At 41.6% G+C, this 15,115-nt stretch overlaps 1 protein-coding gene and 1 non-coding gene across 3 annotated transcripts in view; both read right to left on the bottom strand.

The window, feature by feature from the left end:
• Positions 1-15,115, bottom strand: part of ATG16L1 (autophagy related 16 like 1) — a 24,567-nt gene extending 9,452 nt beyond the window's left edge. The window contains exons 1-9 of one of the 2 annotated variants that reach the window (XM_025209445.1): positions 15,028-15,115; positions 9,630-9,735; positions 9,042-9,115; positions 8,611-8,862; positions 6,328-6,393; positions 4,543-4,629; positions 2,981-3,037; positions 1,829-1,931; positions 315-420 (exon numbers count right to left, since the gene is read on the bottom strand). In XM_025209445.1, coding sequence (XP_025065230.1) covers positions 315-420; positions 1,829-1,931; positions 2,981-3,037; positions 4,543-4,629; positions 6,328-6,393; positions 8,611-8,862; positions 9,042-9,082 — 712 coding nt within the window. In that variant the 5' untranslated portion in view covers positions 9,083-9,115; positions 9,630-9,735; positions 15,028-15,115. The remainder of the gene's footprint in view (positions 1-314; positions 421-1,828; positions 1,932-2,980; positions 3,038-4,542; positions 4,630-6,327; positions 6,394-8,610; positions 8,863-9,041; positions 9,116-9,629; positions 9,736-15,027) is intronic. The other variant, XM_025209451.1, reaches the window with a different exon arrangement.
• Positions 852-1,123, bottom strand: LOC112551056. Its single transcript, XR_003095184.1, has one exon.

Genomic DNA, 15,115 nt, shown 5'->3' with positions numbered 1-15,115 from the left:
CCCCCCCCCACAACCCCACTGTGTAACTACAAAGTAGCATGACTCTGAATCAGGTCATCTATGTCTGCTTTTATTCTACATTTTCCCCCAGAAATAGTAAAGTCAGCTTATCCACCATAAGAGGCTCACAATTCCACAGTGTACTTTTTGGGTCTACAAATTGTACGCTTAACTCAAGAACATCAGTAAATGAGCCCTGAGCAGAAAAAATTGTTTTTCATAATCCCCCTGCAAGGAATTTGAAGTTTAGCAGAATAAGTAGTGTTCTTAGTTGCTTATATCTCTTCATACCGAGCTCCTGAGCAGAAGCTTACCTCCAAAGACCTCCCAGAGTTTAACCCTCCGATCCATGCCTCCTGTTGCTAGTAACCGAGAGCCAGGACTGAACTGCACTGCATTCACTTCCCCATCATGTGCATCCTTGGGGAAGGGGAGAGAAGAGGAAAAAAAAGAGCCACCCAACTGGTTTAGTACAGACAGATTTGGCAGCCTATAGGAACATGCAGGTTGAAGTGTGAGCACACACTAACTAGTTCAAGCATGATCATCCTTCAAATCCAGAAAGTCCACGCTAAATAAAGTCAGCAAATCTTTCCTAGATGAGGACAAATTAGTATCACAAGAACACAGGTGGATTACTATAACCAGGTACTTGGATGGGTATAGGAACCCTTTGGGATTTGTTCAGCAACCACACAGTCAGCTTGGATAGAAGAGCACTCAAATTAATGACCATTTCACAAACCAGTTTGACCCAATATTTTCTATTATAAAAATATAAGATGTAGCATTGCCCTTCGTGAAGCCAGAATCAAAATTGGGCTCATCATTCCATAATAATGCACCCGAGAGGTCTCAGCTTGAAAACTTGAGATCATGCACAACCAGTCAAGACACTCCAAACCCTCAGCTCCTTTTAATTGGTTCTGTTGGATGACATTCAGTACCATGTCTCCTTACACTGTAGAGACCTAGAACTGAGCTTACCCCAAGCTGTCAGCAGTATCTCCTCCATCACAGCACTACTAGAGTGTGACAGGATAAAGGGAGACTGTTGGGAACTAGGAGGGTAATGGAAGTGCATTTCCTGTGCATTCAGACCTTTTACTATTCATCATTGACCTCGGAGAGACGTATTCATTAAACTAGCACAACAAAGGAATGAACATTTAGCCTACAAAGGATGTACCTGCACCTGGATGCATCTACATGAGACATACTGTGGAGTAGACTAATCAGCTCCACAGTAAATATCTCATGTCTACACGTATGGCCCTATTAGGCTGCAGGAAACTAATAAACTCTGTAGCAGTGCATGCGTACACACTGACACAGCTGGCTGGGGTGTGAGGGTGCTTCAGTGTGGGGGCTGCCTGCTGGCTAGACCTGCACTGGAGCACCTTCTGCATCATACTGAGCTGGGATGCAGCAGGCCCAGGCTGGCAGGCTGACCCTTTGACAGCCAAGGCTGTTCCAACTTGGCTTGACATGCTGTGGGTCCAAAGCGTACATTAAAACAGCACACCTAGGAGTAATAAACTCAAGCACAACACGTGCTGGAGTTTATTACCGAGTGCTAATAACTCATGTAGATGAGCCCCCTATGTTCTTGTTCTAACGTATCTAGGTCAAAGACAAAGCCAGCACAGGTTAAATGTGTAAAGTAACACTACTGATTCAAGAGTTACCTTCTCATCTCCAAGTGCTACCCAGACCAGTTTCAACAAGCAGAACTAGACACCCCAGTAGTTGCTGCTACTCAGTGATCAAGTTCTCTTCTTAGACAGCACGAGTCTGCAAAAGACTTGTATTCCCTGGATATACTTACAAAAACACATACAGCAGTACTGGGCACTCTCACTTCTTTGCTGGAGACTGGATGCGTCTCTACATTGTCTTGGGGGATGGGGAATGAGGACAGAGAGCGCCTCCTGAGATGGGATACAAAAGAAAGTTATTTTAAACATAGCAGCAAACTTGGCTTGTCTTTAAGTGGCAGACAGACCTTGATGATTTCATCTATACTGTAGGCTGTGGATGAGAAAAGGGCAGAAGTCCTATCTTCATTCTTCCCCCCAACCCACCTCCACCCCTTCCCTGGGATTTCAGCTAGCAATTTGTCAAAGTAATGTGCTGTGTCCTCTCACAATTTTTTGCATTTCACTGTAGGCCTATACTTCCTTTCTATCTAGTTTAGCCTAAAAGCCAACTAAGGTTATCAGAAGTCACTGACCACCTAACTCTTGAGCAGTCATGCTCTCTTTCTAAAAACATAAGAGAAATTATGGACCCTGTGAGTTTAAGACCATCTAACTCACCGTCACTAATTCAGACTGCACAACAGCAGCTATGACAGGATTTCAGACAGTTGAGTTCTGCATTTAAAATCCCAGATTCCATTCTTTATTAAAGGAAGATCTTCTAACACAATTAACGCAGAACTCAACCTAAAAAAACAACTCAGTTTTGAAGGACAGGTTACTGACCTGTCACTGGTGATAACCTCACTTAATTTAAATATTCCAATTAGAGGGGACAACTTCCGTCACTGCAAATGAGAGCCAAATCCACACATCATCTCACTCAGAGCAATGGGCTGCAACTCAGCAACTGTGGAAAGTTTTTAGCCAAAGGTAAGACATTTGAAGCCTAGTCAGGGCAAGGAAGCTGGGTTCCACGTTACTTCAATGTCACATTCACATGCTGGACTAAGAGTGGATAATGTTTTCACCTGGCAGTATCAGAAGAGTGATGTCCCAAAAGGGGAGATTCAGACAGACTGGAGGGAAAGGTCAGAGGTCAGCACACGGCAAGATGGAAGAAACAGGAAGTTGAGGAGAACAAAAAGAAAAAAGAAAAGCAGAAGCTAGAAGAAAGGCTGACATTAAGACATTTGTTTGTATTCCTTGAATCACTGAAATTCTGGTGTTCATTGAAATCAATGTATTTAAAAAAAAAAGGTAAAGGTGTTCTAACATACCCAAAGATATTAGTGATAGAGTCCAGAAGGCCTCCAGTTGGCTGGGAGAATCGCTTACTAAAGAGGAGGGAGGACAGGTTTAAAACTTGGTGAACAGTTCAAGTAAAGATTAATAAACAAACAGCCCACTGCATCAAGTATACAGGAAGACACCCTCCCTTTCAGTTACCCCCAAGAGGGAGAAACCCAGAAGAGGGCAGCAGCACCAGCTTGGAATACATATTTGAGGGTGAAGATAGGGAGAGGAGGAAACCCCTTCACAGATACCCAAGTTTTAAAGAAAGAGATTTTTTCAAATGTATGCAATTTACCAGGTCTCATCAGAGTTTTAATCACTTACACAAATTCCTAATCTCAGTTAGGTCTTCCTTTGCTGCTGTTGTAATATGAAACACACTTAAGTCTAGATAATAAGTTACAGCTTTTCAACAGTTTTTTAAAGTCCAGAAAGCCCTTTTCCTTTATGTGGGTAAATCCCACCATAATATAGGGATGCACATTAAAAATAGCAGTATAATACTTATTGCATTATTTCTGTTTGGCAAAAACCCCAACACTTTCCTAAAAGAGGCAGCGCATTAGTCACATTTTGGTGCTTTTATCTAAAACTGATTCAATAAGCTATTAGATAAAAGCACCAAAAAACATTGCTGAAGCACCCAATCAATACAGACACTGGATGAGTCAAGTCCAGCTAATGCGATGCCTCTTTTGGGCACGTGCTGAGCTTGGTACAGGGCCCCCAGAGTTTAAAGTAAAGCACAGGGGGAGTGTTTAATGTCTGTAAGCAGCCAACATGTCCACTGTGTAGAGGAACAGGAAGCTGTAGTGCAAGCACTGCATACAACAACAGCCTAACCTTAAAACAGTGGTAATTATCCCATCTCTAACTCTGCACCCTGGCTTGTTCCAATACCCATGCCTACTTGGTCTTCCTATGCTATATTGGGGGAAAAACTCTAATCAAGGTAGGAGTGTCAAACTCATCTGGCCCACAGCCTGGATGAGTGACCAAAGCTGAATCCAGAGGCTAGATCTGGAGTGCAAAGCCATGTCATCTAGCCTGTGGGACTGCCTAAGAGGCCAGAAATTTGGCATCAGCAACATTAATTTCCACAGTCCTAGAGTCATGGCAGTTGCCACTCATCCCACTGCCAGATTTCTGGCCCTATGAGCTTTGATAGGGCAGGCTATTTGGCATGAGGATAAGCAATAGCTAAATTTCAGGTCCTGTGGGATGCACTGCGGGCCAGATGACAACTCTGTGGGCCAGATCCTTGTCTGCAGGCCATATCTTTAATGCCCGAGTCAGGATATGGACAAATGCACACTTAAGCAGTATTCCGTTCCCTTTTAAAGTGGCTAAAGAGCATGTGCAGCAGTTACAATCTAAATATTACCCTTGTATGTGCCTGTAATGACACAAGTTAGCAGGGTCCAAGTTGTAAGTGGAGCAAAACCAGCCTAGCCCTATAGAATCATGCACTAAGAGCAGCATAGTAAGTTTGTGTTGGTATACTTTAAGAGCAATATAATTGTCATCTCTCTCTCAGTCTACACACCTGGAAGTCCGGCTCACAGCTCGAACTGGGGATGTCTCCTCAGCTGGGTCAGAGGTTTCATCAGCAAGGACTTCAATATCATCATCCCTGGAGAAGTTCAGAAACATGTCTTTTTGAGTCAGTCAGACAAGGCTCATCTTTAATAACTCCCTTTATCAACCCCTCAAACAGAAACATTGATTGTATTCAAGTGCATGAATATATCTTTCCCCACATCTTAGATTGAAGCTTATTTATAGAGTGCTGCAATTTGGTTGGTCACTTATAGTAATGGATGCTACATGATGAAGACAGTGAATGAGCACAATGGAATTTATGCACAGGATAAAAAAAAAAATCTGTAAATTATATGGTTTAATACCTATAGATTTTAGCTCTTTCTTCACCTAGAATTCAAGCCAACATTTAATAAAAACACCTTAAATTTCTCTCTTTCAGTCAATCTTTAATAATTAGAGATCAAGCTAAGATTTTAAGCACAGAAGGAAGATTAGCCTACATGTGTTTACTACAGTGTTCCTGTATTTTCCTCTCAGGAAAATCTCATGGAAGAATAGCCCTGAAGAGCTCTCATTCTGAAAGACTGGCATCTCCTGTTCTCTCACTAACACTATTTTAAAAAAAACAACAACACAGAAAGCAAACCCCTGTGTTTTCAACTTCAAGGGGAAAGTGTTTTAGACAAATTGTTTAAAAATGTTAATATTCAGACTATTCCATCTATGTTTACCTGAATGCCTAGGGACAGAAGAAAAGAAAAATCGTTGTTCTTGTTGACTGGACAGGTTTTCAATAGGAAATGTGAACAAAAGGTAAGCTATAATTTTGCTACTGCAAGAACTACTCTTCATGTAAGCCAGAGGCACAGGAACATCAAAATATTTCTTGGTAAAAAATTAGTGACTCTACAAACCATTTATTATATAAAGCTTACATTGCCTTAGCAGTGCCCTTTCCTCCCCAATTTGCTCCCTGCTATACCTAGACACTTCAAAAGGCACTGTTCCAACTCTTATTCTGAAGCTATGGGTTATTGTAATATTCATAAGATTATCAAAAGCCTGATTAGAAGTATGTATAGCAGCAACTGTTCAGTGGAATCAGAGAGTAAAAATACACAGAGACAGATGAGGTAATCCGAGAGGAATAAATAACATGGGACAAAGAACCCTGAGAAGCAGAGACTACTCTTGGGTCATGCCTATATACAGCCTGCCAGGGACAGCCATTCTGCACCAACATCATTTACTGTAAAGCAAATCTACAGCATGGAAATAATCAATGTTATTTTTCAAATTGCAGAGTCTCTGCTCTTACAGAAAGCCTTCCAACACTGCTATATCTAGTCCTGACTATTTTAAAACACAAGGCTTTCTAGAGGTCCTTGCTTCAAAATCAAAAGAAACAGTCTGGTTGCGACAAATATTACAAAAAAGAGAAACTGACTTCTGCTGAGAGGTTTCAATTCACCATATATACCACCCATAGCACTTTCAGGCTTTAGTTTCTATTCTTAGTCAGTCACAACAGGAATCCCTAATCTAAAGACATACAAATAAGGGGAGCTACATCTTATTTTTTAAACTGGAAATCTTATCTTAAATTAAGAATCATCTGTCACAATTAGTAGAAATAATAGAGACATCATTTACCCAACGTCTCCATAAAATGCACACTTGCATGGTAAGGATTGGAAAAGGCACTGCTCTAAACCAGACAAGAGATGCAAAGGATTTCTCTCTCTCACCTCTGGGACCTCTCCTGCCTGAAATAAGGATGACTTACTGTTCAACAGACAGAGGTTCTTTGGCAGCTTCTGCCAGTTCTTTCTGCAGTCTGGCTTGCCGTCTCCTAGAGGAAAGAAGAATGCATACTTATTTGAACAAAGTCAGGAACAGTTTCCTCGATCCCAATTCAATTAGCCTCCAGAATTCTAACAGGTTTTTATAAAGTGTTCAACTGCAGCTGCAGGTACACAAGATGTCAGATGACCAGAAAGAAGACATTGAAGAGATACATTTTATAATACAAAGAAGAAACTCTGCTTCTGATAAGTTGGTGTGCAAATCTAGCCTTTAATAAATAAAGATTCCATCCCTTTAGGTTCAGGCATATCCTTTCAGTATGATACACAATGTAATTAGAGGCCCCATTTTTAAAAGTCATTCCACAGGCTCAAAATCTTAAGTCAACCCTGTCTCCAAAGAATCCAGCCCATCAGCATTTATTGCAGAGTATACAGAAGGCTGTTTCATAAATTGCTATAACTACCATGACCTTCATTTCATTCTTGTACTTCTAGTTATCCAAGAAAGCATCTGCCTCCCCCCCCCCACCACATCCCTGCCTTGTGCTTGATTTTAGGGCAAGGGGTTGTGTCGCCCCCCCATCCCCCAATGTTAAATGATGGGGAGGGACTTCATCTTTTAATCAAGTAAATACGGTAATACAATTTTATGCTGCTAATATACATGCATCACAATGCAATAACAAGGCATTATACATTACAAGGACAAAACTATACTCTGAAGACTGTATATAGATCTTTGGCATTTTAATATTATTACATGCTAATTCAACAGAAAATTCAGATGAGTACCCCAGAAATAAAAAAAAATAGGATTAAGCTAGTGATCAAATGACAACCAAGGAAGTTAACAGAATACATAATTTACAACTAGTTAACTTAGCCAAAGGGCAGGGGCTAAAAATTAGCCATACAAAGTATGATGGAGCAAAGTATAGACCAAGTTTAATGCCAAGGTAGAGATTCCTGATGTTTGTCCTATTACACTCAGGAATAGTTATGGGAAGAAATAGCAGGAAAATCATTACTTCACAGGGTGGATAACAATTAAGGATTTTTATAAATAAATAAATAAAATACATAGTTAGATTTTTGTAATTTAAATCAGATTTTTTTATTTAAATTGTATTTCTGATTTTTTTTAAGATGCTTTTTAAAAAAAATTAAAACTATTTTTATATACATTTATTTTAAAGAGATATTAAAGCTCAAATACATCATCATAGAACAGGGGTTATAACTTCTAATTATATACTATTTGAGACAATATATTCACATAACCTTTTTAGTAAAGTTTTATAAATAGGTCACAACAGGCCATGGACTATATTAGGAGCCCAATCTTATGGGGTTCCTAGAGGCTCCTCTATAGATTAGTAAAGATTAAAGAAAAATCACTCTACTCAATGGGACTCAGTGCTCAGTCTAGAACAGGTATAGCCAACCTATGGCTCTGGAGCCACATACGGCTCTTCAGAAGTGAATATGCGTCTCCTTGAATCTTTGCACAAGCACATGGTGACCAACTTCCAAATGGATAGTCAGGAACGCTCACACCAAATGGAAGCCTGGTCACCATGTGCTTGTGCAAAGATTCAAGGAGACGCACATTAACTTCTGAGGAGCCGCAGGTTGGCCACCCGGGTCTAAAAGATCCCATTAAGCATCTCTGTGCTGCTTAGTTTCAGTTCTCAAACTGTGGGTTTGTGTCTCCAGAAATAACATCCTTGTTAAGAGCAATATATGGGGATAACAGACCTGCTTACCCACCCATCAGCCCTATTTTCTCTCTGCAAGTTTGTGTACAGTGTCAAGCCCTTACCTCCCTGTAAAAGTGCAAAGTTTCAACAAGTTAAATGAATCATGGATATCAAACAACAAGAACACACTTTTTGCAGAAAACAATGATTACACTGAGGCTTGCTTACCAGTGATTTAAGTCGTGATTTAAATCATAGAAAGGGTTGGACAGAACCTCAGAAGATCATCTAGTCCAACCCCCTGCTCAAAGCAGAGCCACCCCCAACTTGTTTTAAATGAAGTGTGGATTTGATTTAAATCTAGACAAAAGACCTGGAGAAGATGTTCTTCCATGGGAAGAAGGTGACTTTTTTAAATTTCTAGACTTTCAGAGTACAAGAGACAACTTCAGAAGCACGGTCCTTTTGGGGCTAGATGTTGAAAGCTGTACCTTTTGAATTCATGAGTACTAAAAACCCTACCCAATCAAAGATCATCAAGTAGAGGTGACCAAATCTCACCTTGAATCTTTCTCATTTTCTGCATTGAGACGATTGGCTTCCTGAGCCTTTTCTGCCATCCAACGTGAGACCAGCTCTTGGTTGTCTTCAGTGGTTTTCCTCAGTTTCTCTTCTAGAGCATTAAAGGTGATCTGAAGGGCATCATACTCATCCTTCAATGTTTGATTAGCTTGCTCAAGATCCTGCAGTTTGTTGCGTAACTCCTGGCACTCTGTTTCCAGCTCAGAGATCTTTTGCAAATACTCTGCAATTCTGTAAGTACACAATATGTAGCAGTGAGAATGTTATCTAGGGCAGTGTGCATGCACAACTTAGCGAAACAGGGTTCTGGCCCATGACTAGGGCTCCTAGACCCTATTACACAAACAAATAATCCAATCAAAATTCTGGGTCTCATACCCCATCATGAAAAAGAAATTGCTCCTACTCACTTTGCTTCATTCAGCTGCATCTCTCGGTCTTTCTGCTGCATTTGGTTATTCAAATCTATTACAGACTGGGCCAACTAGAGAGAGAAAAGAATTACTATACAGTGCAGGGCTGTCACCTAGACAAGCAAACACTGACTGGCTCTCAGTTAGATAGTATCAATCCAAAACTACAAGTGAGATGTGCTTCTCTTTCCTTTTCAAAACCAGGAAACCAGGCTAGGTATATTACCAAGATACAGGATATCAGATAGGGAAGTCTACACCCAAGAAAGAGTAATCACTGTTACATACTAGGAAAAAAGGTTCACTTCTTTAAAATGGCTAAAAAAGCTCTGAAATATTCAAGTGTGTCAATTAGCCACAAAAAGCAAATCTAAACCAGGATTTAAATGGGTTGGCAGCTTAAATAGGTTGTGTTTCTGCAAATGAGAAGCATCAAAGGGTAGAAACAGATGATTAAAGAAGAATACATTAGACGTAACAAAACAGAATTAAAATCCAACACCTTCCAACAACTACAGCACACAGAATCCATATTTGCAAAAGGTCCACACACACGATGCACAGAACACAAAAAGAGTTCCTAACCTCACCACGTTTCTTATGCAGCTCCGTCAGCTCCTCTTGATACTTAATTCTCAGCTGGGCCAGTTCCTGCAACTGAGCTTCACTCCATGTACCATCATGCCCTGGACTGGAATTCAAAAAGGTGTTTGAGGGGGGGGCAGGAAGATGGGAAAGAGAGAAGATTTCATAAGTTACAATCCAACTACTTCGGCACCTTTGTCTAGGTAGACTCACGATAGCCATACCCCTCCCTTTTTCTAGGTACCATATACAATTTAACCAGCAAGGAAGTTAATATATATCAGTGTTTCTCAACCTGCAGGTTATGACCCAAAAGTGAGTGGCAAGAATATATGAAAGGGTCACAAACAAACTTTAAAAATGGATTCTCCTTTAAAAGACAAAAACATGGGAAACCATGGGTTTGCCCTTGCAGATCCCCATGCCCCCCCTCCCCCAAACCCACACACGGTGGAGCTGGGACCTGGGGGCAGCAGGTCGGGAGTGCAGGATATCAGTGTTTCCCAACCTTTCCCATCCCACAGCACACTGGCCAAACAGAGCTGGGGGAAGTTGGCATGGGCATGGCCAGGGTACAGTGCTGGCAATGGCGGTAGCCACACCCTACCAGGAGCCACGCCCCACCCCATTCCATGGCACACCGGTGTGCTGCAGCACATCAGTTGGGAAACGCTGCCCTACATGACTATTCATCACTTTTCTTACATTAGCAAAAATGTGATTTAATTCCATCCCTTACAATTTCAAGGACAGATTTCACTCTTCTGGAAAAGGAGTAATATTTAGCACTACTCCATGAAGCCCAATTAGGACCCTCATTTGTTTCTTCATTGTTGATAAATGGTGCTCAAGTCATTCTCGACCAAAAGCCCACTTTTCCCCGCCAAAATTCAGTGCCTTCAAACCTGCCATAATTCTATCCCAAAATTAGAGGTGCTTCAATAAAGATTTTCTTGGCTGATACTGATAGCTGCCAGGGGCAGGGCAAGCCCCCATACCCCATGAGGAGACTGAATGGACCCAGCCCTGGGAAAGGCAGGACCCAGCTGGGCTGAGGGGCCAGAGGAAGGACCCTGCTGCACACACTGAAGGGAAGCGGCTGCCTCGGCTCCTGCCAGGTTCTACCCTCAGGCCTTGGGGCACAAGCCTAAGGGTTGAGTGACGCTGGGCTGGCCAGCTCTGCCTGCCCCTCCCCGCCCAAGTCACATCTTTGCAGCATTCAGTGCCTTTTCCAGCACCCACTCTGGCCCCAGCCCACAGTCCGCACTGCGCTAGTGCCTGGGACACCACAGCAGCTACTCCTCTCTGCTCCAGCCCAGCCCGGTGCACCGGTGAGGGGATGGGGGTGTACCTGGGGTCATCCCTGCTTGCAGGATGGAACCCAGGCATCCAGGGCCCTGGGCAGAAGGCATAATTATCAGAAAACATTACCAGCTACAATGGCCAAAGAAATCTAATAGCAAATAATTTCATTTCCTTTTCATCAATGCCTATCTGATAGGTAACCAATATATTGGTGCACCTCCACCCAAAATCTCTTTCTTCAAAATCTTTATCTTTTCTCACATTTCCCTGGTCTAGGGCCTCCCAAAGCTCTACACCAGGGTTGTCAAAAATATAGCCCTCACGCCAAATCTGGCCCATGGAGCCCCATCATCCATCCACCCCTGCTCTACACAGAATTGCTGCTGACTGCTTCCTCATATCTTCTTTGTTCTCTAAGCATATTACAGCCTCCACAAGGTCTTAGAGCAAACCTTAACCTTTTTAAACTGAGCTATGAATTTTGTCACCCTCTTTCCATCCCCCTGATGGATCTAGCTAGCCCTGGTCTGCTCTACACAATTCCACCTGTTTGTTAGCATTTTTATGTATGTATGTTTGGGATTGTTTTTGTTTGTTTTTTTTGGGGGGGTTGTTTTTTTTTACAGCTTCTTATGCCTGGAACATCTTACCCATAGCTTAGCTGCTTGTTAAACTTTAAATGAAATTTTAGCTGATGCTCAGAGGTTAACATTTGTAACTTTCAAATTATTGACATCAAGGGATGGCCAGCCACAATCTGGATCCAGCCCACCAAGCAATTTTATCTGGCCTAGGAAGCCAGGAAGTTGGCAACAATTCAGTAACCCAGGGGATGGTGGTGTGGAGGAGTTACTGGCCTTCACTGAGTTTACACCATTTAAGGCATGACTCCTCAACATTACCAGACTACTCCCTAACACCAACTTCACAATTAGCTCCAGATGAACATCTACCACAAGTAATAAGATTTAACAGTTTCTCAGTTTACTGAAGACCAAACTCGCTCGTACCACCTATGTAACATTTCTTAGATCCAAACATTACAAGTGCAGTTTTAAATTGAAATTGAAGCAAGGCAAGGGTTTGAAGGAATACCCTAAAGACTGCAAGAATTCTCAGACTGGGATACATTTAAGAGATTTTTGAAAGATACCGATTAACCATAAAGGTACCAATGATTTTCAGGAACAGAAGGGTCATATAGAAAGAATACTGGCCTGAATCAGGGGATCTCGGGACTACTCCAAGCTCTGCTACTGACTGTCCTAACACCACAACAGTTATTGTCCCCCTCTATGCTCAGGACATTTTTCATCTGCCTCAGCTACTTTGGGCAAAGAGTGCATCTCATTCATACAGCACAGCGTTGCCACAAACTCAAATGGGCATTTAGAAACTATTGTGATACAAGCATAATATGGCACCACCTATAATACTAATACTAAAGAACCTGTTATATTTTTAAAAAGCTTGTACACATGAAGTTTTAAAAAGATATTTTAAGCAAATCAGTAGCTACTTTTTAGCGTTTAAACACACCACAATTTTTCTAAAATACAGTGAACATGAGAAAATATATATGAGAGATAATTAAATTGATTTAAGACTGACAAAAAGAAAACTCTTGCTATTTAATCTTCTTTCGCTTGATGATCTGGGGGAAAAGACCAATAGCCAGCTCTGAAGACCATAAAGATAAAAAAACCCAAAAAAGAAAGAAAAAGAATGCCAGAAATCGGCATGTGGTCACTTCAAGCTTCTCTCTTGCTTTAGTCTGCATTACAGCATATATTTCCATTTCCTAGAGGCATAATACTTTGATCTGCTGTTATATCAGCTCTTGAAAACTAAATGGATTCCAGCTCAGTCACTAATAACTAAGACAGTTCTCCAAAGAAAAACTAGGTTTAATGAGTCGTGTTGGTATTTCAGTATTCTTCTGATCTGGTATTGGAAATAACTCATTCCAAAAGATTACATGCCAAAAGAAGCTTATGCAAAAGGCAAGGAATTCCTAGGATAATATCTTTTATTGGACCCACTCTATAAGTGTGATATAGTTAGACAAGCTTTCAAAGTTTAAAAATGCAAGTCCTGATGCAAAGTCCGTTACTCTGTGACTTACCACAGCCACAAAGTTCAAGGCAACCAGAATCAGCCACTTCACCCTAAGTCTTTATGTAAACTGTCTTCTCCTTAAAAATCTGTGATTAGGGAACTCATTTCATGTCATCACAGGCAAGAGTAGGCTGAGGGCACTCCCAGAACAAGGCTTCAAATTTTATTTTAAAGAATGTTTTTAATGCTTTTAACATACCATTGCCTTACCCTCGCATCTCCTGGGTCTGACTCCTGGAGTAGCATTCAGATGGAGGTGGGCTCCCATAAATTAGGAGAGTATTAGTTATTCCAGCCATTAAGAAAACTTTGATATTTTTCATAAGGCCAGTAGCCCTGGTGCATCAGCCAAATTTTGTCACAGTCACAAACACATTCTAGTTAAATTTTTGCTTACCATTTCAATGGAGTAAATAACCTTAACTGTAAACAGTAATATTACACAACATGCTGAATTGCACCAATAGTGGTGTTTCAATGGTGGGTGAAGCAGCTTTTACACATTACATTTACAAGCATCAGCAACTGACAGATTTTGGCCTCAGCTAGTGTCATGCCCCTATTTCAATGGCAATATCAGTCTTTATCTGTTGCAGTTCACGTGCCACCCATATATATGTGAGAATACTGGTTCAGTACTGATTCAAATATCAATGGAATCATCTGCATCACCACTACTTACAGTACCAAAGTTCTTACAGCAGTACAACCGTCTGAGGCTGAACTTTGCGAGGCTGAATTTTGCTCCTCCTACCAACAAAGCAAAGAGGGAAAGCCTGCCATTCGTACACTTCAGTTGAATTTCTGACACCATTTGAGAAAGTCTTCATAGAACCATGGAAGACCCATATTTGAGAAAATCTTGTGCTGGGATCTTCTAAGTAATGTAAGGACCTGGTCTTTTCCTCCACTCATTACAAAACCAAACAAAAAAAAAAATCACTGCAAGGGGTAGCTTATAATCATATAAACAGCAACATTAAAAGATGAGCACCATGAGAATAATGCAGCAAACAAGTCAGACTATCTTAAGTCCATTTCAGAATACAGGCAACCCCCACTTAGTGCTCTTAATTGGTTCCTGAAAAAACGAGCATTAAGTGAAATAGTGTCAAGCGAAACTGAAAGTTTTTGATGAACCAAGATGGCAACTGTGTGTGTTATAACAAAACTCACTGAGCAATCAATATAAAACGAGCATTATAGAGAAACAGCGCTGAGCAAAACAGCATTAAGCGGGGATTGCCTGCATCTAAAATATGGAGGATGCTATGAATTGCCAGATAAACTACTACCTGTCTGAAAATTCAGCAGACTTCTTTCCATAAGATTTAACTTAAAATATGTTGCTAAATGTTGAGACCTTGTGAAAAAGGAGTTAATCTTAGTCCAGGTCTGTCCAACTTTTAAGTAGCTAGAAGCCACACCCTGCACATGCCACACCACCAGGGGCCTCAATAGTGTAAGCCACAGGCACTGCAGGGTAGCCACTATTTGGATGGCCCCCACTTCTCTGCTCTACTATGCACACGTGCAGCCCCCCACAACTGCTGTACTAGATGGCATCCCCTCAGCTCACTGTCCATGGGCTTTCCTGTTGCAGCATGCTACGGGCTTTCCTCAGCACTGCACCATACCACATCACAGAATACCCTTGGGCAGGTGCAGGAAGCAGAAGCCAGAGGAGCAACAGAGAACCTGGAGAACCTGTCTGCAGCAGCAGCCAGAGTGAAAGGAGGAGTGGCGGCTTAGTGGAAGCCTGGGGGCTGCAGATATGCCCTGTGGGCCACTCACCCCTTGAGAGCACAGGATAGACTAAGACAGGGCTGTTCATGTTGTTTGGTTCCAAGGTACTACAGTAGCCTAGGGAGACTGGCTGTACAAATATAACTTGAATGCACTATGTTTTGGTGCACAGGAAAGACAGCTGGGTAAAATGTTGACCTATTCCTGATTTGAAGAGAATTGCACATACCTGATCTCATGCCTGCTTTGCAAATCCTGTTTTTCTGCTTGTAGCTTGTCTGCCACCACTGCATGGAGATCCGACTTCTCCAGCAGCT

This window comes from Alligator sinensis, unplaced genomic scaffold, assembly GCF_000455745.1.
Source record: "Alligator sinensis unplaced genomic scaffold, ASM45574v1 scaffold237_1, whole genome shotgun sequence".
In the NCBI taxonomy this organism is placed as follows: Eukaryota; Metazoa; Chordata; order Crocodylia; family Alligatoridae; genus Alligator; species Alligator sinensis.
This window is presented reverse-complemented; position numbering and strand designations above follow the sequence as displayed.